Genomic DNA, 26,846 nt, shown 5'->3' on the forward strand with positions numbered 1-26,846 from the left:
ATTATCTTACTGTTGCTGTATATGAGGACTGAACCCATCTAGTCACTATCCAAGCATGCTTCCTGCTAACCAAACATCTAGCCCCTTCAAAGTAGGGCTGTGTCTCGCTACTCTATAAAGAATACGCCTACCATGTCGTTAACCACTGTTATGTATGTCTGCTTGTATGTAAACTTGTAACCCATTCTGGGCTCTTTTGGGAGGATGGGCTAGAAAATCTGCTAAATAAATTTTATTTAATTTATTTATTTAGTTTTTATACCATTCTCCCAGGGGAGCTCAGAGCGGTTTACTTGCATTTATTCAGGTACTCGAGCAGTTTTTCCCTCTCTGTCCCAGCAGGCTCACAATCTATCTAACGTACCTGGGGCAATGGGAGGATTAAGTGACTTGCCCAGGGTCACAAGGAGCAGCGTGGGTTTGAACCCACATCCTCAGGGTGCTGAGGCTGTAGCTTTAACCACTGCACCACACTCTCCCCACAGTCTCCATCTGCTGGTAGGCAAGCATAACCTGCAACTAGACCAGTGATTCATAACCTTTTTTGAGTCATGGACCTCTTTAAGAATCTGCTGAAAGCTATGGATCCCCCTTCCCCAGAAATATTCACATAAACACAAAATTTGCATACAATGAATATAATATAGAAACATAGAAAGATGACGGCAGAAAAGGGCTATAGCCCATCAAGTCTGCCCACTCTTCTGACCCACCCCATTAAGTCTGAGTGCTAATGACCTACCCTCGTAGGGATCCCACGTGTATGTCCCATTTATTCTTAAAGTCAAGCACGCTGGTGGCCTTGATCACCTGCATTGGAAGTTTGTTCCAGTGATTTACTACCCTTTCTGTGAAGAAATACTTCCTGGTGTCACCATTAAAATTTCCCTCCTCTGAGTTTGAGCGGGTGGCCCCTTGTGACCGAGGGTCCTTTGGGAAAGAAGATGTTGTCTTCCACCTCGACATGTCCCGTGATGTATTTAAATGTCTCAATCATGTCCCCCCTTTCCCTGCGTTCCTCTAGAGTGTAGAGCTGCAATTTGTTTAGTCTTTCTTTGTACGAGAGACCCTTAAGCCCGGAGATCATCCTAGTGGCCATCCGTTAAACCGACTCAACTCTAAGCACGTCTTTATGGTAATGTGGCCTCCAGAATTGCACACAGTATTCCAGATGAGGTGTCACCATGGTTCTGTATAGTGGCATTATGACTTCAGGTTTACGGCTGATGAAGCTTCTACTGATACATCCCATCATTTGCCTTGCCTTGGATGAGGCCTTCTCTACTTGTTTGGCAGCCTTGATGTCTGCACTGATGATTACTCCCAAGTCTCGTTCTGAAGTCCTAGCTAGTGTTTCTCCATTTGATTGTCTCATACATATATGACATACACAAAGTATTATTAAACTTTAAAGTAAATAATCTAAAAAAAAAAACCAAAAAAAACACTCCTTTTTTATGCAAAAAGTAATGGCTACTCATTATAATTATGAAATACAATCCTCTTGTGCAAATTAAAACAGATCTACTACTACTACTACTACATCTATTGTTATCTGCGAGAAACATCACTAGTACCGGTGAATATAACATCACTAGTATAGTGAATATAGATGTTAAGAACCCCTGGACTAGCCAGTCTGGAATGACTAAAGGAAAGAAAATTAGCAGGTAAAATCTAATTTTTCCATCTGTGCTGTGACAACAGTTCACGTTAAGCAGTTGACAGTGAGAATATAGTATGTGTATGTGCACATTAATTCAGTCCCACGGATAAGACTTTTGAGATGTATCTCTCTAAGCTATTAATTAACTTGCATAAATCTTTCAAGGTATTTTCGTCACACTCTTACTTCTCCAGTATTACATAGAGTCCTCCAAACAGGAACATATTGTGCTCATTTAGGTAACTTGGCGACCAGTTCAAAATTCCCTTTGACAGAGATCTATATTTATATCCATCAATTTGTCCCAGAGTCTGCACTGGATTTTATCATATCTAGCATTAGTTTGTCTTAAGAGAAAAGGCTAGTCTTCAGAATTGGAGATTTCAAGAATCTTGGCTTGCTGATGAGTCAATAAGAGAACTTGATAGCTAGTGGAAATATGGCAGCCAACATCATTTGGGGCACCATTTAAGAGCCATAAGAATTCCCATACTGGGACAGACCAAAAATCCATCAAGCCCACTATCCAGGAGTAAAACAGAATTATGCTGCTTAACTTAGGAATAAGCAGTGGATTCCCCCAAGCCCTCTTAATAATGGCTTATGGACTTTCTTTTTAGGAAATTATCCAGACCTTTTAAAAATTCTGCTTAGCTAATCACTTTCATCAGTTCTCGCATGTCCATGGTGTCTTATCTCTCCAGAGCCCCAACTGTACTAACTCAGGGCTCAGATCTACCAGCTGCCCTATGACCCAAAAGATTCAAGAAAAACTTGGCATCCAGAATCTCTGCAGAGGACAGTTCTGTTACACTTTCAGATGGGTCCCATATAATTTTCTTATCTCTTCCAGCATGGGGATTTAGTGTTCTGAAGTGTCAGAAAGTATGAGGGATAGTAGCCTAAAGATGAGATCTGTCTTCCTGAAGCAAATCTGTTTGGTGTACAGTGTGCCAAATCTCAAACAAGATTGCCTTGTTGAGATTAAGCATAAGTTCCACATTCCATTTCTTCATAATGAAAAGGGACTCCTTATTACACCCTCCAGTAGACATCAGTGTATGGCTGAGATGCTTTTAATCCTTCCATCCCTTTAGTACAAAAATGGCTTTTAGCAAGGGTTGATTGTGGTACGAATGTTGCTTAGCTACTTTGTACCTCTCCCATCTATTCACTGAGTCTTTAGGAGGCCGCCTTACCCACTACTAAATGAAAGGGCAAGATAGAAGTTTGCTGGATGACAAATTAAAAATGGGTGAGGAAAATTTGGATTTGAGATTTAATTTCTTTTTGGTCAAGTTTTAAGGCAAGTTGTATTTGGGTTCATGAGTTATTTCCCTGTCCTCATGTTTCCTTCCCTTTTCATTTATCTCAATATTTAATTTGTCCTTTTTGAATGTGCATAGGGCAGATTACATAAAAATGTCATAAAACTTCAAATATAAAGCAACTGTAAGGATAAAAATAATAGCAATAATATCAGTAATATAGAGACAACAATTCATATGTCAGGCACAGCAGGGCTTTCTTCTTTACTCAGTCTGATAATGATGCTTGTTGTCTCGGGTAAATCACATAATCCTCCATTTCCTCAGGTACATACTTAGATAGTAAGCTTTCTAGGGACAGGGAATACCTGTTGTACCGGAATGTAACTCATCTTGAACCTTTTGAGAAATGTAAGCTTAAAAAAATAATTTCTGGCATGCTTTAAACATCTAGCAAATGCAATGATAACTTGGCAGTTTATTCCATAACAATGGAATCGTATAAAATAATGCAGAAACCCTAGCTCCAGAAAGTTGCCAGAGGACTTAACAATCTAAATTGCACCCAAGGCAGGATTTGGGAGCCATTGATTATTTATTCTAATGATCAGAAATCTTAAACACCTTAGTATTAGATAAGATATAGGGGCTGGGAGTGGGAAAGACAATAATTGCTAATTGTTTATTATTAATATATGGGTGGGTGGGAAGGGATTCTTTTATATTTATATATTTTAAGATTGTCAAGTGATTTGTTAAAATTTTTATGATTGATTATTATACACTTGCTGTAATATTTGAAAACGAATAAAGATTTAAAAAATAAAAATAAATAAATTGCACCCAAGGCGATGGAGGGTGAAGTGACTTGTCTAAGGTCACAAGGAGTATCAGTGAATGAAGCAGTATTTGAATCCTTTCTTAGCCTGTTGGACTGTTAATTCCTCGATGCCTGCCATATAGGTGTTGCTTTGTCCCTCACAGTGAACAGCTTGAGATAATCTCCCACATACTGTGGCATGAGTGTGATAAACCATGTAGAGACAGCAATGGGGAAAGTCTCTCTGGCAGGAATAGTCTGGCTTATTTCCATTCAGTAAGTCTAACCAACCCTGGTGCCGGCTCTGTGCGGGCACCATTTCTCTTGCAGAAAGCGGTCAACTGCCTTCTGAAGCACTCTGCAGATGTGAACGCCCGTGACAAATACTGGCAGACACCGCTGCATATTGCTGCTGCCAACCGAGCCACCAAGTGTGCGGAGGCACTGACACCGTTATTGAATAGCGTGAACGTGGCGGATCGCACAGGCCGCACGGCATTGCATCATGCCGTGCACAGCGGCCACACTGAGGTGAGCCACAATGCAGGGTCCCAGGGCAGGCTATAGGTAACCAAGAGGACTGAAGCCTTTGTTGGATACAAAGGATGACGGTGGGCCTTAAGCCCTATAATGTGATAAGGAACTTCATGCTTTCATTAATTATGAAAGATGCTTGGAGTTGAAATTGGGATGCAGGGATTTTTTTTTTGGCTTGCTCTTTGAGCATTTGTATCCTTTTTGTCAGATGAATGTGCTCCTGACCTTTTTTTTCTTTCTTTTCTTATACCATCTTTTCTATTCTCACTCTCCCCATCCCCAAATGCCCAGATGGTGGTCCTGCTGTTAAACAAAGGGGCCAATCTAAATATTTGTGATAAGAAGGAGCGGCAGCCGATACATTGGGCAGCTTTCCTGGGTAAGGCACGTGAGGAGAGGTAGGCTATTTTACACGATTAACTACCTTGGGTCCCGTATGAGGGCCATGGCCCATGCGAAATGTGGGTAGTGGCGCAAGTCTAGAGTGAGGAGGAGAATATATGATATAGGCTGGTGTTGCTGGTATCCACTGGTTTATGAGGATTGTATAGAGATAGAGGGGGAATGTAGTCTTGGTGTATGCAGCACTTTTTTCTCTTGTTTAATGTTTTCCTTTCCCCTCCTACTTCCCAGGGCACTTGGAAATTCTGAAGCTGCTGTTGGCTCGTGGAGCAGATGCTTTGTCTAAGGATAAAAGGGGTTACACCCCACTCCACTCGGCCGCTGCTAGTGGGCAGCTTGACATTGTGAAGCATCTGCTGAGGCTAGGTGTTGAGGTGAGAAGGCAGCTATGGTATGAATACATCAAACCTGTGTTTAAAATGTTAATGGTTATGTCATTTTACAACAGATTAAGTTTAATAATCTTCTTGTACAAGATTGCTCAGGCTAAGCTCCTTCCTATCTCTGTTCCCATATTAGTAGAAACATAGAAAAAAGCAGCAGAAAAGGGCTATAGCCCACCAAGTCTGCCCATTCCAAGTATCCCCTCCCCTGAATTTACTCCCTTAAAGATCCCACGTGAGTATCCCATTTTCTCTTAAAATCCGTCACGCTGCTGGCCTTTATCACCTGGAGTGGGAGTCTGTTCCAATGATCCACTACTCTTTCGGTGAAGAAGTACTTCCTGGAGTCGCCATGAAACTTCCCTCCCCTGATTTTCAGCGGATGCCCTCTGGTGGTCGAGGGTCCCATGAGCCAGAAGATATCATCTTCTGACTCGATGTGTCCCGTGATGTACTTATATGTTTCAATCATATCTCCCCGTAGGTGTGAACCAGTGGAGAGAGTGAAGACCTCCACCTATAGAGGTCCAACCCTTTGAAATCAGATTCCAGTTGTACTAAGACATTTGACAATTCCCTTGCAATTCATAGCCATTATAAAGCCTGGTTATTCAGGGTCACTTTGTTTTTTTTATCAATGTTTGATTTAGCTTATGCTTTCCAGTAGTTCAAGGCTTTTCTATAACTCAAATATTTTAATTAACTATTGTACAGTTTTTATATTAGGACAGTTGTAAATTGCCTTAGGGAGAGGTGGTATAGAAAACTGATAAAATAAACAGAGAATGTGCTGCTGTTATGATTTATGTTCTGCAGGCATCATAGGGCAGAGCACTGCTGATGCATATTCTGTCCTTCATCCTAAGAATCTCTTCACAGCCCTTTCTTTAACTCTTTGCTTTAGATCGACGAGCCAAATAGCTTTGGTAACACTGCGCTGCACATAGCCTGTTACATGGGTCAAGATGCTGTGGCCAACGAGCTTGTTAACTATGGTGCCAATGTCAATCAGCCCAATGAGAAGGGCTTTACCCCTCTGCACTTCGCAGCTGTCTCCACCAATGGGGCTCTGTGCCTGGAGCTTCTGGTAAACAATGGAGCTGATGTCAATTTCCAGGTGTGTTCTGATGCTGTGAGGCAGTGCACATTGCTTCCATAAATCCTTGAGTAAATGACTTTCCCTCGTCTCTGATGGTCTTGTCTGTCCCCTCAGCACAACTGTACAATATATCTTGCTATGCTTCTCATACAGTAGTCTAAACACCAAAAGACCAATGTGAGCTAACTCATCAACTTTACATACAGTAGTGACATTCCAGGTATTGGTAGCTGACTTGGAAAGTGGAGATGAGCAATCTGCCACTCATTTGAAGACTCCATTTGTTCTTTCTTAATAGAGTAAAGAAGGGAAGAGTCCACTGCACATGGCTGCCATCCATGGGAGGTTTACACGTTCCCAAATCCTCATACAAAATGGTAAGAAGCATCAGTGTTCAACATGTGGTGTTTTGTTTTTTCCTTTTCATCTTTTTGTCTTATAGTTTCCTCCGTATTGCAGAGCATTATGGGGTTTGTAGTGATGTGCTTGAAGCAAGCACAAAGCTGCAAATCCAGGATTACTTTTAACATGGGTGAACTGTCCTATGTTGACTTAATTGACATTTAATGACATGTGTCCCTTGTCATAAATATGCTGAGTAGAGAGAAAATATGATCTCTAGTTCTGGATGATTTATTTTTTTTATAAACTGTTTATTCAGTGCAAAAGAAACTTACAAGTAGAGAATGACATGGTGGCTGTTACCTACGGTTGCGTCAGAGGAGAAGCTTCCACCCACAGACGCACGCGACTACATGCAGGCTCCGGCAGCTTGAACTAGTTACTCTAAACTTAACACACCACGAAGGGGGAGGGAGATGCTCAGACAGTGCGAGGGGGGGGGCTGAAGGGCGGTGAGCTGGTGAGAAGGAAGGGTGGTGGTGGAGAGGAACAGACGCTGAAAGGAAATGGGGAACAGATAGTGGGGAGAAGACACTGAAGGGAAATGGGAACAGATAGTGGGGAGAAGACACTGAAGGGAAATAGGGAAGAGAGAGTGGGGAGAAGATGCTGGAATGGAAATGGGGACGAGAGTGGGGAGAAGACGCTGGCAGGGAAATGGAGAAGAGATGCCAGACTATGGGGAGAATGTAGGGATGAAGATGGGCGCCAGACCAATTGAGGGGGGGGTGAAGGGAGAGGCACAGTAACATAGCAAATGGAAGACACAGAGAGAAGACAGACAATGGATAGAAGGAATTGAATGAGGAAAACAGAAACCAGACAACAAAGGTAGAAAAAAAAAATTTCTATATCTTTTCTTTTTTTTGCTTTAGAATAAAGTAGTATATTAGTTGTGTTGATAAAAATTTATAAACAAAGCCCTGCCAGCTGAACATCTTTCTCTAGTTCAGCAGCCAGAACTTTGATTTATAAGGAAGGAATAAGCTAAATATTGCAGTACTGAGGCTTGTATGGATGCTGCGGGGATAGTAGTCGTGGGGATGGGGAGGTGGTGAGGACAGTGGTTGCGGGGATGGGGCAGTGACAGGGACAGTGGTCGCAGGGACGGGGCGGTGATGGGGACAAATATTTTTCCCCATGTCATTCTCTACTGTCAAAAATGCAGACAGCCAGAATTTTCACAAAGGAAATATCCAAGGCAGACAAGCAAATAAACAATGAAGTAGACAAAAGCAAAATTCAGGTCTTGGAGCCTCCCTCCCTCGCCTCAAGGGCTAAGCTAGGGCAACCGAAAAGGTGCCAGCTTCTGCAATTTGTTTAAAATTTGGCTCCACAACGTGGGAGAGAGTGTGAACAGATACAGAGACCAAACAGAAAGAAAGATTTTGCTCTGTTTAGTTCTGGAGGATTTAATACCTGAAGCTTGTTTTCTGGATTCCTTTGTGAATTGCCTGTTCCTTTTTCATAGCCCAAGAAAAGGGAGCTATGACCTAGAACTTGTGGAGTAAAGGAGACTCTTTATTTTCAGGTGGTGAAATAGACTGTGCTGATAAATATGGCAATACTCCTCTCCACGTCGCTGCTAGATATGGTCACGAGCTGCTAATTAGTACTTTGATGACAAATGGTGCTGACACTGCGAGGTGAGCTTCTCCTGCAGGCTTATGGGATATGATAGAGAAAGGGAGGGATTTGGTTCCATGGAAGGCAGAACAGAAAGTACTGTATAGGTATTTGCTAACTAAAAAGTTTTATGTAAAACAAAATGAAATATACTTTATTTCCTCTTCTTTCGGCTAAAACAATCCTAATGTATGGATTGTCTTCCTGCCAGCAGTTAAAAAATATTTTTTGCTTCTATTTGAGGTGTAATAATTGGATAATAAGTGGTATAACTGAGCTAGATAGCCAGTATTTCCTTGCCTTGAGCAGGTGGAGGACATTGTCTGGAGAGGTTCAGAGGACAGCCATTTTTGAGGAGCTTCTGTGACTGTTGAGGTGGCGATAACCTGTTGCAGTCCTGTCCCCTCTTCCCTTGATGGGGAGATATTTCATAGAGGCATGCCAGATCAATCCAGATACTTGTGTTATGCTCACCTACCAGCAGATGGAGACTGAGAATACCTGACTTTGAAACTGAATAAGAGTCCTGTGCAGTTCTTAGCCAGCCAGTATGATCTCAGTCTCCAGCAGATGGATATGCAGTCTCAGCTACTCTAGTAAGTCTAGAATGTGGAGACCCTGGGGTTCTTGTTTTGGGACATTTGTTTGGTAATTTAACCCCCCCCCCCCCCAACTTTTATCTTTTGCTGACTCTTGACTGTGCATTTGGGCTGTGGGGTTGATTTGTGTGGGCCACATATACCCCTGGGATGTTACACCTGGGTCTCTCATCACCGCACCACTCCTCTTTTCTGGGAGGATCATTGTGCTGTGGTTACAAGGGGTTTTCTTTTGGAGCCTTGAGTGAAAAAAGAGAGAAAAACGAATCTGACAAGATTTGTATTGTTGAGGTTGTTTTAAATTGGCTGTACTTAAGAATACAACATGCCGGCACACAGACCACTCCACCTGCTGGAGACTGAGAAAAGACTGACTGTAAGAGGGACTGCACAGCCCACTTGTACTGATGCCAAAAGTCAGTGTTTCTGTGCTGACGGGAGGGACAATAAAAAATAGTATGTTTTTCAACCATCGGCCCTTTTCTGTGCTGAGGTTTGTTAAGGTCTGTTGGATCTGGTTAGTGAATCTTTCTTGTCCCTTGTCTTTCCGGACTGAGCTTGGGGGACCCTCTTGGGGGTCCTACCGACCTCGGGGGTGGGGAGGTCACACTCGGAAGGGTCAAGTCCCTTCCCCCTCCTCCCCAGATTTTTCTGAATCTAGAGGAGCCTCAACTGTACGCCTTGCCACCGATACCGGCACTGACTACAGTTTAGAGTGCCTGTGGAGTCTTCTTATTTTCTTGATTCAGCTGGTTAGCTGTGAAAAGATATAAAAAGAAAAAGTAAAATAAACAAGAAATAAAAGGAGCTTAATTTTGTTGGAATGGGCCATGAGTGCAGCTGTGGTTGGGGATGTGTTACTCGCTTTTATAAGGCACTTACTTCCCAAAATGCCCCCCCCCCCCCAATTAAATATATTCAAGTTTGGGAGACTTTGTTGGGGCGGACTTTTCCTGCTCGATGGTGGGCCACTCTTTTTCAGCGCTTGCTGCGCCCATCAATTGCTAGTTCTTTGGTGGAAAATGGATATAAGATGCTCTACGAGTGGTATCTTACACCAGTTCGCTTGTACCGTATTTACTCGCACACCTCTGACTTGTGCTGGTGGCAGTGTGGGCAAAGAGGTACGTTTTTGCACATTTGGTGGGATTGCTCGAAAGTGGCCCCCTATTGGACTATGATGTTCGAAATTCTCATGGAAATTTTTCATAGACCTGTTCAGAAATCTATGGGCAGTGCTTTATTGCATATGCCGCATGGACATATTAAACCCCCGGTTGTGTTGGTCCACAGGGATGGACAAGGATTAAAGCTAAGGGGGGACAAGTTCAGGACAAATATCAGGAAGTTCTGCTTCACGCAACGAGTGGTAGAAATCTGGAATGCTCTCCCAGAAGAGGTAATTGCGGAATCCACCGTTCTAGGGTTTAAGGGTAAGTTAGATGTACATCTCCTTATGAGTGGCTTAAGGTGACATAGGTAAGGGTAAGCTCGATGCACATCTCTTATGAGAAGCTTAGAGTGATATGGGGACTAATACTATGCCAGGGTACACCTGGCGGGGCCTCCGCATGTGCGGATCACTGGACTTGATGGACCTAGGGTCTGTTCCGGAGATGGCACTTCTTATGTTCTTATGCCTAAGTGGTGTACAGTAATCATAAAACACAAAAGCGGTGTACAGTAATCATAAAATATACATTAACTAAAATACAAACTTAAAATTACAGAGTATCTATTAGGGTAGCTGATACATTCAAAGACGTTTAAAACTTGAACAGAATATAGAAAGGTGCGAATTACAATATTCTGAGAAAAGGCTACAGATAGGAGAAGAACATTAGGAAGGGTTGCTGCGGGGAAAATCGGTATAGGCTTGCTCTTATAGGAACAGTTAGGTTTCAAATGCATCCAAAATAAGAATGTTTTTAGCTTTGTTTTGAATTGATTTAGCAATGATTCTTCGCGTAAATAGGTAGGAATAGAGTGGAGCGGTTACGGTAAAGATGTTTGATCTCATTGTATTGATATGTTTCAAGGACGGAATTGACAGAAGGTTCCGAGTCAAGGATCGATGAGTCTTAAGAGGGGTTATACGGAATGAGCAAACTGTCAATGAATTCAGGCTGGTTATTTGTCTGGTTTTGAATGCTAATAAAATAATTTTATCTCCACTTTCTGAAATTCATAGGGGAACGAGGCAAGGGTGCCCTTTGTCACCACTGTTCGTCTTGACTCTTGATCCACTCATTAGAGATGGTTATTCTAACCTGACATCACAGGAGTTAAGATAAAGAGCCATAGTTTTAAAACTTGCTGCCTTTGTGGACGATCTTTTTGCTCATCTTACAAATTCTCACCGCTCCTTGTCGGCCTTGTTGGAATCCATTGGGGGAATAAGGGGATTTTGCTGGTTTCCAGCTGAACCTTTTAAAATCAGAGGCCTTGCCATCTTCCCTTGACCTCAAGACCTAGTGGGGGTCTTCCTTCCTGTTGCGCTGAGCTTCGGGTTCCTTTAAGTATCTGGGTGTGTACTTACCGGCTTCTACTAATCAGCTTTACTTGATCAATGTTTCTAAACTTCTCGCATCTACCAAACTTCAACTAGAGACATGGGGGGATCTTCCTTTGTCCTTGCTGAGACGCATAGCTTTGGTACATTAGGTGATTTTCCCCCGTTGGTTATATGTTATGCAAACGCTCCCCATTCGCTTGCTAAAAAAGGACCTTAATCGTTTGGCTCAGTTATTATCTAGATTTTGTTGGAATCGGCGTAAGCCAAAAGTCTGCTATCACTATTTGAAAGGAGGCTGGATGCAGCTTTGAAGCTGTCTAGAGGAGGGTGATGAAAATTTTAAGAGGTTTGCGCCAAAAGACCTATGAGGAGAGACTGGAAGCCCTGAATATGTATACCCTAGAGGAAAGGAGGGACAGGGGAGATATGATTCAGATATTCAAGTACTGTACTTGAAAGGTATTAATGTAGAACAAAATCTTTTCCATAGAAAGGAAAATGGTAAAACCAGAGGGCATAATTTGATCCTGAGGGGTAGGAGACTCGAGAGCAATGTAAGGAAATTCTTCTTTATGGAAATTCTTCATTCCTGGAATGCGCTCCCAAGAGAGGTGTTGGAGAGGAAAATGGTGATAGAGTTCAAAAAAGCGTGGTATGAACACAGAGGATCTAGAATCAGAAAATAATAGTAAATATTGAAGTACTAAGGCCAGTACCGGGCAGATTTACACGGTCTGTGTCTGTATATGGCTGTTTGGTTGAGGATGAGCTGGGGAGGGCTTCAATTGCTGGGAGGGTGTAGATGGGCTGGAGTGAGCTTTGACAGAGACTTCAGTAGTTGGAGCCTATGCACAGTACCAGGCAGAGCTTTGGATTCTTGCCTAGAAATAGCTAAGAAGAAAAAAAAAATTATATTGAATCAGGTTGGGCAGATTAGATGGACAATTTGGGTCTTTATCTGCCGTTATCTACTGTATTACTATGTTTTGCTTTGGATTTTACAATGACACCTATTTGTTGCGTCATCTGAAAGACTGGCTGCAGGGCGAGGATCAATATACCCTTTAGATTTTGAATCAACTTTTTATGTCCCTCATTCTTTCCGTAGTCTTTTACACTTACCAACTAAAGATGTCCCACCTATGTTCCAGTCAAGTGTCCTATTGAAATCTATGAGGAAGATGTGAGGGAGTTTCATCTGTAAGTTAGGCGGAGACCCTAGGGTGACTAATCAGATCACTTTGAGAGGGATTTGGCCTTTCTCGACGCGGGATCCACACAGTGGAACATTTGCTTATGCTGGAGGGCTGTCTGAAACCTCTCAATGAGTTTGGTGATCAGCTGGGCCACTGTTGGGGTTGATACTTTTGCCTATTGTCAGGCTAAACATTACATTCTTTCTCTCCCTCCGGAGAAGATTGCGCAACCTATAGGGAAGAGTCTTCAGGTTTTCTTTGCAAGGGTGGCAGGCTCTCACACATCTGTGTCGACGTTACATAAGGCCCTCTGTCAATTTGAGTGCCCTAAAGACTTCCAGAGGCTACAAGCAAAGTGGGGACAGGAGCTCCATAAAGACCTTAGTCGGTGGAACATTTTGGGTGCCATGAGCCGGATCCCTGAGTTGATAACAGGAGCAGTATTTCGGAAGTGTTATGCTCGAGTGCTCTATAGGGCTTATTATACTCAAGTGCAGTTACATAAAATAGGGGGCGTTCCCTCTCCTCTCTGTCTGAAGTGTGGCAGGGAACCTAATACTTTTGTTAATTCTTTATGGGATTGTTGGACTACGTGTTCCTTTTGGGCATCTATAACGAATTATATCCATTGCCTTTTTCCTTGCACCCTCTCGGATACAATGGAGCAATTGGTCCTGGATTTCCCAAGATTTGCCTAAAGGGGGTCCCCTCTGGTGTCGTAAGGTGTGTCTCCTTGCTCATAAATGTATCTTACAATCTTGGACTGTGTCCGAACCGCCGTCCTTTTGAGAATGGAGATCTCTGGTACATAATTTGGCCTTGTGGGAGGCCCGTGAGACGATAGGCCACCTGCACAGACATAGTCATTTTTTGATCGTCTGGGGAGCTTATTTAAATTCTTTATCCCACGAGGACACAGCCTCATTTTGAATACTATTTCTTAAGAAGTCTGTGGTATACTGAGCTCTAGCTCAGGACCAGATACTGCACTTTTATTTTCTCTTTACGTTTTTTTTTTTATTGAGACAAACCTTTTAGATGACCCAGATGCCACAAGAGTCTGGTCCTCTGGTGTGTCTGAGACCTTCTGGTTGCCTTCAATACTGATCTCATGAATGGGGGGGGGGGGGAGGTTGTTTTTGATGGGGCGGGCTTGGGTGTGTACGGATGGGTGGCATTTTCTTCGAACAGTTGTGACTTGTTAACTACTTGTTGTTTATTCTGAATTCTGTTGGTTATATTTTCTGTCTTCATTCACAATAAAAACAGATTTGAACATAAAATAATTTTATAGCTAATTCTATATTTTACCAGTAACCAGTGTGCTCTTTACAAGAGGGGAGTGACGTGATTGTATTTTTTTGCGTTACATATAATTTTTATAGCAGTATTCTGTACTATCTGAAGTCGTCTTATTTCCTTTTTTGTTATGCCTTTGTAAAGGGTATTACAGTAGTCTATGCAAGAAATCACCAAAGAGTAAATCATTGTGTTTATGTTGAATCAATTTTTATTATCAGAGAATATATGACAAACAAACAAACCAGAGTAACAAGAAAGAACATTCTGATACATAATAACAAATCCAACAGTCCCACCCACACCACCCCCACCCCAAACCCCCTAGTCTGAATCAGACGCCTATAGCCCACTGCCAAATATAAAGAGTAAACTCCAACACCAAAAAAAAAGAAAGAAGAAAGAGAGAAAAGGAAAGAAAAGAAAAAGGAGGGAAAAGAAAGAATACCTGGCGTCCCCGCAAGGATGAAAACAAGCCCGGGCCTCAGAAAGAGTCACAATGAATTCAAAATGTCACTTCGAGCCCGTGGTGATAATGAAAAAAGGTAAGAATCCCAGATCCGAAGAAATTGGCGCTTTCTTGAAAAACTAAAAGACGCATCCTTCCGCTCCAGCAGCAGCAGAGCATGCAAACGATTCCTCCAAGCCCAAAAAGAAGGCAAAGTATCTCCAATCCAAACGGATAGAATCACCTTCTTCCCCAAAACACCCACCCGTCTCATAAACTGCCGCTGACCCGAATCAGGTAAACAGAAGGCCTCATACTTATCCAGCAAGAGACCAGCTGCCGAAAAGGGAAGCCTAGATCCTAAAACATGCTCCACGTAAGATAAAACCTGCCTCCAAAAACGTTTGATTTTAACACAGGACCAAAAGGCATGGATAAACGAATGGGGTTGCTGGAGACACTTAGGGCATAAAGGAGAATCCGTAAAACCTGAATAATATAACTGACTTTTCGTAAAATAGCCCCGATGAAGTACCCTAAATTGACACTCCCGGAGATCTGCATTAACAGACACTCCCGGTATTCTTGTGATCAAGGAAGGGAGGTCCAAAGCGTCCCGAGTTATCCCCAGATCTTGACACCAACGATCATGTAATCAGTCGGTCTCAACAAACGCCAGAAGTCCTTATAAAGACCAGAAACCGTAAACCCAGCCTCCAAGTATGGATCCAGGAGTGCCGCAAATCTGTCCTCAATAGGAAATGCCAGAGCGGCTCGGGGGAGAGATTGAACATAATGATGAAGTTGCCGAAATGCAAGGAAGTCACCCATAGAAAAAACACCAGACCGGAGCAGAGCATCCCAAGACATTAAAGAACCATCAGCCTGGAGAACATGGGCAAGTAGCGTAAAATCCCGGGACTCCAACTTACGAAAACTAGCATTCTCCATGCCGGGGCTGAATTGCAGACTTCCCTGAATAGGTAAGTATCTAGTAATCGAGGGAGTACCATTCCAGGAGTCCAACACATAAGCCCAGATGATGCGTAGAGAGTGCAACAACAAAGATCATTGTGTTTAAAGAGGAAGGTCCAAGCAATTTAGAAAGAGGTCTGATCATTTGTAAACGGTAGAAACAGCACTGGATAACTATAATTATATGAAGGTGATAATTGAATTTGTTATTTTTTTTTTTTTTTTTTCATTACTGAATATGTTTAATTATTTAAAAAGCCTGGGATCCCTCCTGCCCGTAATGTAGTGCGGGGTGGGGTTAGGGGGTCGCCGTGGCCAGGAGGATTTGGGCTCCCTCCTGGCCCGATATTGTTGGGGAGTCGGCGGTCCTTCGGGGGGGAGGGATGTATCGGACGTCGGGGGGGGGCATCAGGCTTTCAGGATGGGGACAGACCTTCAAGGGGGGACAGTGCACGGAAGTCAGGGGGGGTGAACGGAGAGTCGGGACAGCGCACGGAAAGTCAGGGCGGGCGAAAGGAGCGTCGGGCAGCATGCGCGGTATACCAGTGAGCGCGGTATACCAAAGTTTTTGTACATATCGTCGTGATTTCTGCGCGCTATACCCGTGTGCGCGTTTTATACGGGTGCGCGTTATTTGCGTGAAAATACGGTATGTTTAACCTATAACCCGTTCTGAGCTCTTTGGGAAAAAGAAAGTCTATCTGAAGTTCAGTCCTTGGAAAATAGAATGCTGGCTACCTGGATCATCCGTACCACCTACTGACAAAGTTAGGACAATACAGAAACACAGAATAATACCGCTTTAGCACAGTTGTTATCCTTTCAGAGATAAAACATAAGCTTAGCCCAAGAGGACCAGGAAAATACTGTTGGGATACTGATTAAAACAAGAACCTTCCCCAAATGTTCCACAGTTCGCCAGCTAAACCAGCTGAATCAAATGCCGCTGCTTTTGTAACTCCCCCAACAACCAACACACACAGAAAAAAAACGTACTCTTTGTGAAAAAACACAGAATAAAACGACAGGGCGGGGTTCTGTGCCAGTCTGGAGGGACTAAAAGAAAGAAAATTAGCAGGTAAGGACCTAATTTCTCCTTCTTTATCATCCCTCCAAACCAGCACAGAAATGGATGGGAAGTACTAAAACAGTACTCATCATGGGTGGGACCCCTGAAGGGCTGCCATTAGAACGTGCTCACTGAACATCGCATCTCGACATGCCTGAACATCCACATGGTAGTGCCTCACAAAGGAATAGAAAGAAGACCAAAGCGTATCTTTACAGATATCCACTGGAGGTACAAGAGACGACTCTGCCTAAGAAGCTCCTGACCCTGAGTGGAATGAGCCTTCTTTTGAAGAAGGTACACCGAAGCAATAGCCTCCTTGATCAATCGCGCAATGGTAGCTTTGGAAGTACCGACCATGTGCCTCAGGCCGCACCCCCAGGTGGGACCTAAGGCTCCAGGGCCTATTCTGATTGGCCCACGCGCCTTAGGCCCCACCAGTAGGCGGAGCTTTAGGATGGATGGGCCAATCCGGTCTCATTCCTTCGTTGGCTGCCTGCCGGACAGGCGGGTTTGGCTCCCGTCTGTCCGGCCAACTACCAAAGGTACGGGGAAGGGGGGTGGGGGGGTCGTGGGGGTCGCCAGGGGGATCGCGGGTCGGCTGGGGGGCGGTCGGAGGTTCTTGGGGGGGGGCGGTCGTTGGGGGGGAGGGGGGTTTGCGTCGAGGGCAGGAGGGCCTGGGATCCCTCCTGCCCGTAATGTAGTGCGGGGTGGGGTTAGGGGGTCGCCGTGGCCAGGAGGGTTTGGGCTCCCTTCTGGCCCAACTACCAAAGGTACGGGGAAGGGGGGTGGGGGGGTCGTGGGGGTCGCGGGTCGGCTGGGGGGGCGGTCGGAGGTTCTTGGGGGGGGGGCGGTCGTTCGAGGGAGGGGGGTTTGCGTCGAGGGCAGGAGGGCCTGGGATCCCTCCTGCCCGTAATGTAGTGCGGGGTGGGGTTAGGGGGTCGCCGTGGCCAGGAGGGTTTGGGCTCCCTTCTGGCCCGATATTGTCGGGAAGTCGGCGGTCCTTCGGGGTGGGGGTGCGAGTGGTCCTGCCGGGGGGGGGGGGGATGTATCGGACGTCGGGGAGTCGGCCGGGCAAGAGGGCTTGGGCTCCCTCTTGCTCCGATCGTGGATGCGGGTGCGGGTGGGAGCGCGTGCGAGCGGTCGTTCGGGGTGGGGGTGCGAGCGGTCTGGCCAGGAGGGTTTGGGCTCCCTTCTGGCCCGATATTGTCGGGAAGTCGGCGGTCCTTCGGGGTGGGGGTGCGAGTGGTCCTGCCGGGGGGGGGGGATGTATCGGACGTCGGGGAGTCGGCCGGGCAAGAGGGCTTGGGCTCCCTCTTGCTCCGATCGTGGATGCGGGTGCGGGTGGGAGCGCGTGCGAGCGGTCGTTCGGGGTGGGGGTGCGAGCGGTCCTGCTGGGGGGGTGAATCGGGCGTCGGGCGGGGTGGGAACTATGTTTTAAAACTTTTGTATACCGCGCTCACGCATATAACGCGCGAGGGGTATGCGCGGTAGGTAAAAACGCGTATAACGCGCGCGTTATATGCGTGAAAATACGGTACATAGTATACAGTTAACAGGGTACAAGTTTATGATACCAGGTTGTATCCTAACTCAATACATACTAGGGGTCTAATATCAATAAACAGAGTTTACAGGTTACAATTTGCCATAGTTATCCTTAACAGTACAAGTTTTTTCAATACAAGTTTTTATCCTAAGTAGACACACATTAGGGATCTAATACCAATATACATAATGCACAGGTGTCAAACTCAAGGCTTGCGGGGCAAATCCGGCCCACCTGGTCGTTTTATTTGGTCCTCGGTCAGATTCCCCCAGTTTTATCTTGTGGCCGGCTCCCTCCTCCTCCTCACAGCCGTAATGTGCACGAAGCTGCGTGCAGCGGCTCCTCACGCATCCACACCTCATCCAGAAGCATTCCCTCTGACATTGTGATGCCAGAGAGAAGGCTTCTGGTTCAGGTGCAGGATGCACGAGGAGCTGTTGCACACGACTCTGTGCACACTACAGCTGTGAAGAGGGAGCCGGCCACAAGATGACACCGGGGGGCATTGGACCACGGGCCGCATAAAACGGTCAGGTTGGAGCCGTCCAGGTTAGACACCCGCCGGAGGGAGACACAGCATGGAGGAAGGGAGACAGCAAAGGTAGGGGGAATAGTTTTATTTTGTGTTATTTTATAGTGTTTGAATTGTGTCAATTTTGAGAATTTTAATCTGCTGTCTATCTTTTGCACTGCTCAGGAAGAAATACATTTGTTTCTTTTTCTCTGGGGGTTGTAATGCATGCAGAATCTTGACTCTTAGGGTGTTTTTTTAAAATATATTAGTACTTTTAGTTTTTAGTCCTGTATTTGCATAGGGGTTATCTGTGTTCTGGTAGGAATGAATGTTCAGAAGCATACAGTGTGTTTTTTGTGTAGTTTAATTTTGTGATTAACCATTACCATCATGTGTTAATAAGATTATATTGTGTGTGTATATATGAAAAATGAATGGAAAAAATGGTGTTATAATTAGTATTATTATGGGGGCAGGGTCTGGGGCAGAGATTGGCCGGGGTCTGGCCCGCAACTTAGCCTGTGTTTTGGATTTCAGCCCCTTAATGTGATTGAGTTTGACACCCCTGGTTTAAAGGTTAAATTTACTATAGTTACAGTGAAAGATTTTTCAATACAAGTTTTTGTTCTAATGTGACACATACCAGGATCTAGTACTAATATACATTTCTTTGTAATCCATCAGTCATGGGTAGGGGAGTTAAGTGAAGAAGTATGTTTTTATTGCTTTCCTAAAGTCGAGTCTTTTAAGGGATCTGATCCGCGGGGACAGTCAATTCCATTAGCTAGGTATGAAGTGGGAGTAGGAATGTCATTTGGCAGTTTTCAGTTGAAGGGCAAGACCAGGGGATGCTTTGAGGCATATTTCATCCTGGGAGCAGAGGGACCTGTTCGGCATATATGGAGGAAGCTTTACCGACATGTAGTCCGGTGCCACGCCGTGCAAGGATTTGAACACTAGCATCAGGCTCTTGAAGACACAACATTTGGCTACGGGTAGCCAGTGAGCCAACAATAGAGCCTGGGAGACAAGAGTCGTGGGTGTTGGAAGCAGTGTTCCCTCTAAGCGGGCGGGTGTTGTGAGCAAACTTTTTTCACCGTGAGCCAAAAATATCGGGCGCCAGCAAGTTATGAGCCAACTCGCCCGATTCTCCTCTCGCCGCCCTGCCATCTGCCGTACGCCTCTTCCGATTGTGCGCTGTGACGAGAAACGTGTGCGCTGCGATGTAATATTTTGTGCGCCAGCGCAGCTTAGCGGGAACACTGGTTCAAATGGTTTTATTTATTTCCCCAAATTTATTTTTGTTATACGCATTGAAAATATTTGATATTGCGTTTAAATCAAAATCTCAATAAACTTGAAACGAGTGCCCGTGAGATTGTGGGAGGGTTAAATACTCAAAACTTAGAAGTTTTTGCTACGCCAGCTTTCTGGTATCTTTACATACAGTGGCGTACCTAGCATATGTAACATCCGGGGCCCATCATTTTTTGGCACCCCCCCCCCCATCTGTAAGAAAAACATGATTTTTAGTAACAAACCACACGTCACACATGAGTACCTAGGAAAAGGCAGCATCTTACATATTGCAGTGAGCAGTACATCAATACACCCATTGTAAAACTAAACAAGCCAGACCAGCACAGATCAATCCTACACCGTCAATCCTAACAGAAAACACACAGAACACAGAAAACACCTTCGCCTAGTAAGGAATATGTAATCACAAACTAACCCCTCCCTCTTTTACAAAACTGTAGTGTGGATTTTAGCTACGGAGGTAACAGCTCTGATGCTCATAAAATTCTGAGCATCAGAGCTGCTACCACCAAGGCTGGTGCTAAAAACGCTTCACAGTTTTGTAAAAGGGGGGATAAAATAAAAATACATAGACAAAGGTTAAATTGAACCAGCAAGAAGCTGGACTCTGCATACAATGCTTCACAGAAACAGTGACACATGTCTCCTAAAGCAATAAATAAATAGAAATTTTTTTCTACCTTTGTCTTCTGTGGTTTCTCCTTTCCTCATCTTCTTGTAACTCTCTTCCTTCCATCCACTGTCTGCCATCTCTCTTCCCCTATATGGCATCTTCTCTCCTTCTATGCCCCTTCCAGAAACTGTATGCCTCCCCCTTCCATCTCTCCTTTCACCCTATTGGTCTGGCATCTCTCTCCTCGCCTTCCCTCTCCCACACCTCTCCTCATAGTCTGGTATCTCCCCTTCCCTGATTCTCTGGCATCTCTCTCCTTTCCTTTTCTTCCATCTTTCGCTCCCCCTCCATGCTCTCACATCTCCCCCTTCCTTTTCCCTTAGACTGGCATACCTTCCTCCTACGCTCCAAGCCCTGGCATCTCCTTTAATTCCCTCCCTCATCTTCCTTCTCCCTCCAGCTGGGTACCGCAACACTCTTCCCTGCAGCTCTGCACTTCCCCACAATTGCCATGCTTCGGTTCCTCTTCTTCCTTCCTTCCCCCCCCCCCCCCCCCCCGCGGGACCCTGCGGCACCATCAACTCTTACTCCCTCTAATGTCGGCCCTGCAGCTCCAGACTTCCTCGCACCTTCTCCCCTCCCCCTTTGGATCGCTATTATTTTAAATGTTATAGCCGCGGAGCTGTATCCATCAGTGGAGATGTCTAACCTCGGCCTGCCCCGGAACTCTTACTGCAACAGTGACTTCCTGTTCCTGCCTAGACGGGCGGCTGCTGCAGTAAGAGTTCCGGGGCAGGCCGAGGTTAGACATCTCCACTGATGGATACAGCTCCGCGGCTATAACATTTAAAATAATAGCGATCCAAAGGGGGAGGGGAGAAGGTGCGATGAAGTCTGGAGCTGCAGGGCCGACATTAGAGGGAATAAGAGTTGATGGTGCCGCAGGGTCCCGCGGGGGGGGGGGGAGGAAGGAAGGAAGAAGAGGAACCGAAGCATGGCAATTGTGGGGAAGTGCAGAGCTGCAGGAGCTGTTATAGCCGCGGAGCTGTATCCATCAGTGGAGATGTCTAACCTCGGCCTGCCCCGGAACTCTTACTGCAGCAGCCGCCCGTCTAGGCAGGAACAGGAAGTCACTGTTGCAGTAAGAGTTCCGGGGCAGGCCGAGGTTAGACATCTCCACTGATGGATACAGCTCCGCGGCTATAACATTTAAAATAATAGCGATCCAAAGGGGGAGGGGAGAAGGTGCGAGGAAGTCTGGAGCTGCAGGGCCGACATTAGAGGGAGTAAGAGTTAATGGTGCCGCAGGGTCCCGCGGGGGGGGGAGGAAGGAAGGAAGAAGAGGAACCGAAGCATGGCAATTGTGGGGAAGTGCAATCCCCCCAATGCGTCCCCTTACCTTACCTCCCCTTACCTTTGCGACGCGTGTGTGCGCTGTGAAGAGAAACTTGTGCGCTGCGATGTAATATTTTGTGCGCGAGCGCAGGCCAGCGCAGCTTAGCGGGAACACTGGTTGGAAGTTCTTTAGAAGTCTGATTACTGGAGACGTTGCACAATCTTCACCACGAGACCGTTGGAATAGCGCCTTGCAGTAATCCATGTGGGAGAGTACTGAGGCATAGAGCAGTTGGGTGAAATCAGACTCAGGAAAAGTAATTCCTTATTTTTCAGAGTTGTTGCAGGTAGTAAAATGAGGAAGACATCTTTTGTGCCTCCATTTGTTGATAAGGGGACATATCCCATACATCTAGGCTGTTTGGGCAGGTTTCAAGGAAAAGAAATGAGCTTTTATTAGTGATGAATGTAAATTATTTTACATACATTAATGAGACAAAACGAATGCTGATCCCTAAAGAGAAGGGATAGGAGATTCTGCTGTAGGCAGATGGGGATTGTGAAAGAGGAAAAGGGTAGGGGTTGAGGTTCTGTTGCAAATGAGTAAGTGGTGGTGGGGAGGGGAAGGGTTTGATATGACTGTGCTTATGATGTAAGGTGCCACTGCTGGCAGATATGGTGCTGTAGATTGTGACAAGCCCCTGTAGAATTTTCTTCTGCTACTGTGGGATCTTGTTCTCTGAATTTTATAATAATGTGAGTGATTGGAGTTGGGTTAGAAGGATTAAAAAATAGTGACAAGTCTTGCAATAACTTAATTTTCTTTTTGTTGTTCATCTCAGGCGTGGCATCCATGGGATGTTTCCCCTGCACTTGGCTGTTCTTTTTGGATTTTCAGACTGTTGTCGTAAATTACTTTCCTCAGGTGGGTGTTTTGAGGTGAGGTGAGCAACTCACCTAAAGTGGGTTGAAGGATGTTTTTTGTACACTCGCCAAAAAGCACATTATGAAGCAACAAGAAACTCTGCTGTTTTATTCTTAGCACCCAAGGTTCTTCTAAAGATCCATTTTGTTTGCCTCTAAATTTATTTAGTTTTATTAGATATGATGTGTGTTTTTGTTCCTGTACCCCCTTTGATGGCTGTTTTAATTATTTTTTATCTTACTGCTGTGATCTGTTTACCAGAAATGGCAGTATATCAAACTTCTAAATAAGCCACAAAATATTTGTATTTCTTTCCTGTATAGTATGTAGTAAAACTTTTTTTTTTTGTCTTTTTGGCCTTTGCAGGTCAGTTGTACAGTATCGTGTCCTCTCTGAGTAATGAGCACATACTGTCTGCAGGCTTTGATATCAACACGCCTGATAACCTCGGGAGGACCTGTCTTCATGCTGCTGCTTCTGGAGGGTGAGTTTTCATCTCCACTCTTACACCTTGAGATTCCACACCTCGTTTGTGCAACACAAAATGATTTTGTGCTGTGGAAATAATGATGCAGGTCAGTAGTTTCCTGAATGAGCTGAGCTTGGAGACAGTGATGCTTTTTTCTTTTTTCTAGGAATGTGGAATGTCTGAACTTGCTGCTGAGCAGTGGTGCTGACTTGAGGAGGCGAGATAAGTTTGGAAGGTAAACAGAAGATTCTGGAGGCCCAGAAAAAGGGGAATGTTAATCTGAGTGGTGTAGAACGGGTACAAGTGGATCAATTTGTTTTACTCCATCAGAAATTACAAAGACTAGGGGGCACTCAAAGTTACAGGGAGATGCTTTTAAAACCAGAGAATGGTTCACTCAGAGAATAGTTAAGCTCTGTAACGCCAGAGGATGTGGTAAGAGCAGTTAATGTAGCTGGTTTAAAAAAAATGTTTGGACAAGTTCCTGGAGGAAAAGTCCATAGTTTGCTATTGAGACAGATATGGGAGAAGCCACTGCTTGCCCTGGAACAGTAGCATAGAATGTAGCTACTATTTGGATTTTTGCAAAGTACTTGTGACCTGGTTTGGCCGCTGTGAAGACGGGATACTGGGCTAGATTGACCAGTAAGGCTATTCTTATGTGTTTATAGTACATTTGACTCTTCTTTTGGAGGAAGAGTAATTTTTGTGACATGATTTGCATCCAGCAATTCCTGATGAATCGCACAGGGATGGGTCACACCTGTATTTTTTGCTCTATAAGATGCACTTTTTATTCCCCCAAAAAGTGGGTGGAAATAAGGGTGCTCTCTTATGGAGCAAATACCCCCCCCCCCCCCCCACACACACACACTTTAATTCCTCTGGTGGTCCAGTGTTGTAGGGCAGGAGCTTTCAGCCTTCTGCCCTTCCCTCCGGCTGACTCCCGAGCGACAGAGTCGGAGCAGCGCAGAAGGCAGGTGCGAGCTTTTCGCTTCCTGCCTTGTCCTGTGCCGCTACGTGAATGGCTGCCGACAGTTCTCGTCCTGGCCCTGTCCCAGCCTACCACTAGACCACCAGAGGGGGGACATTGTGCAGAGCCTGGCAGGGAGGGGGAACATTGTGCAGAGCCTGGCAGGGAAGGGGGGACAGGGTGCAGAGCCTGGCAAGGAGTGTGTGGTTGGGTGCAGAGAAGGGAGGGAGAATTTGGCAGGGAGAATTTGGTTCAGAGTGGGGTGTTTTTTGGGCACTAGCTTTGTTTTTTTTCTTGTTTTCCTCCTCTAATTCTAGGGTGTGTCTTATGGAGTGAAAAATACAGTATACATAGAGAAAGCAAAATCTTCAACTTCACATCATACAAAAAATAGCCATACAAAAAGATGCTCTTTATCCAAGACATAAAAGCAAAACAACATTTTAAAAAATTATAACAATCTCCTTCACATAGATAATACCATAGTAATTTTTTAAATATAACATAATCCCCTCTGCTTACATAACACCAAACAATTTTCTAGTGCAATAGGAACATCAGTCTTGACCTGTGGGTTTTAGCCCTCTTTGACTTCTAAGTGCGTAGAGATCCTCATTTACATTTTCTTCTGCTCCGCCTCCCTTCACTCTGGGCTGGGTTGAACCTCCTCATTATCTCTATATTCTATTTTAGTCCTGCTCAGTTGTTTCTTTAGAGCAGGACTTTAAAATCCTCCCCCTTCCCCAAAACATAAGCATTTCTCAGTAAGACAATCGGGTTGCAGCGAAGAATTTGGTCCGAGTACAAGCTGTACCTTTTTGCACATTTAGGGCAACAAACAGAACTTTTTGGCTTCTGTGCGATGCAGCAGTCCTGCCACCCTGTCTGTGATATGAAAATACAAGTTCATCCCTCTGCTGAACACAGACTGATAAAACTGACTTGAGGAGGACCACTGGTGAGATAAGACAGGGTAAAACTTCAATAGGACATAGATAAAGTACTATGCTTCCTTGTTAGTCACTTTAATGTTTAATATTTAAAAACAAATTAAAATGAAGTGATCCCTTTTTATTAGACTAATATATTTTTAGATTAACTGTTGAATGTTACAACTTATTTCTTCAGGTCAGAACAATATCTGTTACCTTTAGCAGATGCAGTGTTCTCCACAGAAATTTTTTCCAGCCGGGTGGCATGAAAAAATAGCCGGATGGGGTGAAATGGAGAAATTTGGTGATGGGTAAAATTAAGGGCCTGTTTTACAAAGCCACACTAGTGGCTGCAGCATGGTAACGGCCCCGAAGCCCATAGAGATTTAAAAGGCTTCGGGGCTGTTGCCACACAGCAGCTGCTAGCGTGGCTTTGTAAAACAGGCCCTAAATGTGCAATATTTTTATTAGTTAATTATTATTATTTTCCAATGCTCAGTTAAAGTAAATATCCATAAAGCCTGTAACCAACCATCAAAGTTGGCAAATTATTATTATTATTATTTTTTTTTTTTTTTAAATTTCAAATTTTCTTTTTATTAAGAAAAGAAGTATACAAAGAAGTAAACCACAATCCGAATACAAAGAACCAGGAACAAAGTAAAACACCAGACTAGAGGGTCTACCGCGTGGTTTCTGCGCGGAGACAAAAGATACTCAGCAAAAGCCAAGAAGAACCCACCCCCCAAACCCCCCCCCAACCCCACCCCACACCCCCCAAGCACTCCAGTGTCAGAAATTCAGAAGGGCACTTCGGGCACCCGGAGACAAATTGTCCCAAACCAGAGCCCAAACCGCTCGGAATTTCCTCCATTGACCAGGGCCACTCTTTTTAGTATCCAAATATTCATACTTCAGCAAAGTAAACAGTTCATTTTTCCACATTGTGAGGGTAGGCACCTCGGCCTGCCTCCATAACAAGAGGATACATTTACAAGATAACAAAAAAGCCTTCTTCAGCAACAGGGAATTAATTACCCCTAGAAAGTCCCAAAGAGGTAAAGTGATAAAAAAGGAAAACCTTCGCTCCAAGGGGAAGTCGTTTCTTTAAGATCGTCTGTAGATGAAGGCCTACAAAAGACCAGAAGGTTTGTATTCTGTCACAGGACCAAAACATATGCAACAAACCAGCAGGGGCAGCACGGCATTTAGGGCATTCAGCATGAGTTGCAATACCAGCCACCAAGGCCTTTTATGGGGAAATGTAAAGTCTCAACAAGAATTTGTAGTGCTGTTCTTGCAGTACCACCGAGCGAGTCAGTCTCGGAAGATGTCGCATGAGGAGACGCAAATCCTCACCAGTGATCTGCTCAGTAGAGGCAAGGTCCAGATTCCAAACAGCAGCCACCGTATCATAATTCCAAGGTGCTGAAAAACTGCCCAAGCTGATCTGATGAAAGGAGAGACTCATACTGGTCGAACGGGACAGGGTCAAAGTCTCCCAAACCAGGTCCGCCTTATCTTCCTGCAAAGTAGAACGGTCCAGAGAGTGCAGATAGTGACTGACTTGACCATAAGAAAGCCAATCCCGAGCCTGTACTACACCCCGAGCCTGAAGAGCAGGGAAGGAAACCGGAAGGCCCTGTGTCGTCACCACATCCCGCACATAACAAAGGCCATTGGTCAACCAAGTCTTCAAATAAGTTTTAGAGTCATCCGGATCCAAGTCCCGATTTCCCCACAAGGGTAAAAGCACTGTAGAAGTAAAAGGCACCTGCATCCGTTTGCATAACCATTGCCAACATTGACGCATAGATTTCAACAAAGGATGAGAACGAGTTGGAAAAATCCGATGGGGTCTTTTCGCATGAAGATAATACAACAAATGTGTAGGCGCCATCAGTTGCTGTTC

The 26,846-nt window shown here is 44.8% G+C and overlaps 1 protein-coding gene across 3 annotated transcripts in view; it reads left to right on the top strand.

Moving 5' to 3' along the window:
• ANKRD52 (ankyrin repeat domain 52) overlaps positions 1 to 26,846 on the top strand; it is a 235,565-nt gene that overhangs the window by 30,051 nt on the left and 178,668 nt on the right. For all 3 annotated transcript variants that reach the window (XM_033937117.1, XM_033937118.1, XM_033937119.1), the window contains exons 5-13: positions 4,085 to 4,285; positions 4,583 to 4,670; positions 4,925 to 5,067; positions 5,981 to 6,193; positions 6,474 to 6,552; positions 8,109 to 8,223; positions 22,478 to 22,560; positions 22,927 to 23,044; positions 23,196 to 23,264. In XM_033937117.1, the coding sequence (XP_033793008.1) occupies positions 4,085 to 4,285; positions 4,583 to 4,670; positions 4,925 to 5,067; positions 5,981 to 6,193; positions 6,474 to 6,552; positions 8,109 to 8,223; positions 22,478 to 22,560; positions 22,927 to 23,044; positions 23,196 to 23,264 (1,109 nt within the window). The remainder of the gene's footprint in view (positions 1 to 4,084; positions 4,286 to 4,582; positions 4,671 to 4,924; positions 5,068 to 5,980; positions 6,194 to 6,473; positions 6,553 to 8,108; positions 8,224 to 22,477; positions 22,561 to 22,926; positions 23,045 to 23,195; positions 23,265 to 26,846) is intronic.

Source organism: Geotrypetes seraphini, chromosome 3 (genome assembly GCF_902459505.1).
Source record: "Geotrypetes seraphini chromosome 3, aGeoSer1.1, whole genome shotgun sequence".
NCBI lineage: Eukaryota > Metazoa > Chordata > Amphibia > Gymnophiona > Dermophiidae > Geotrypetes > Geotrypetes seraphini.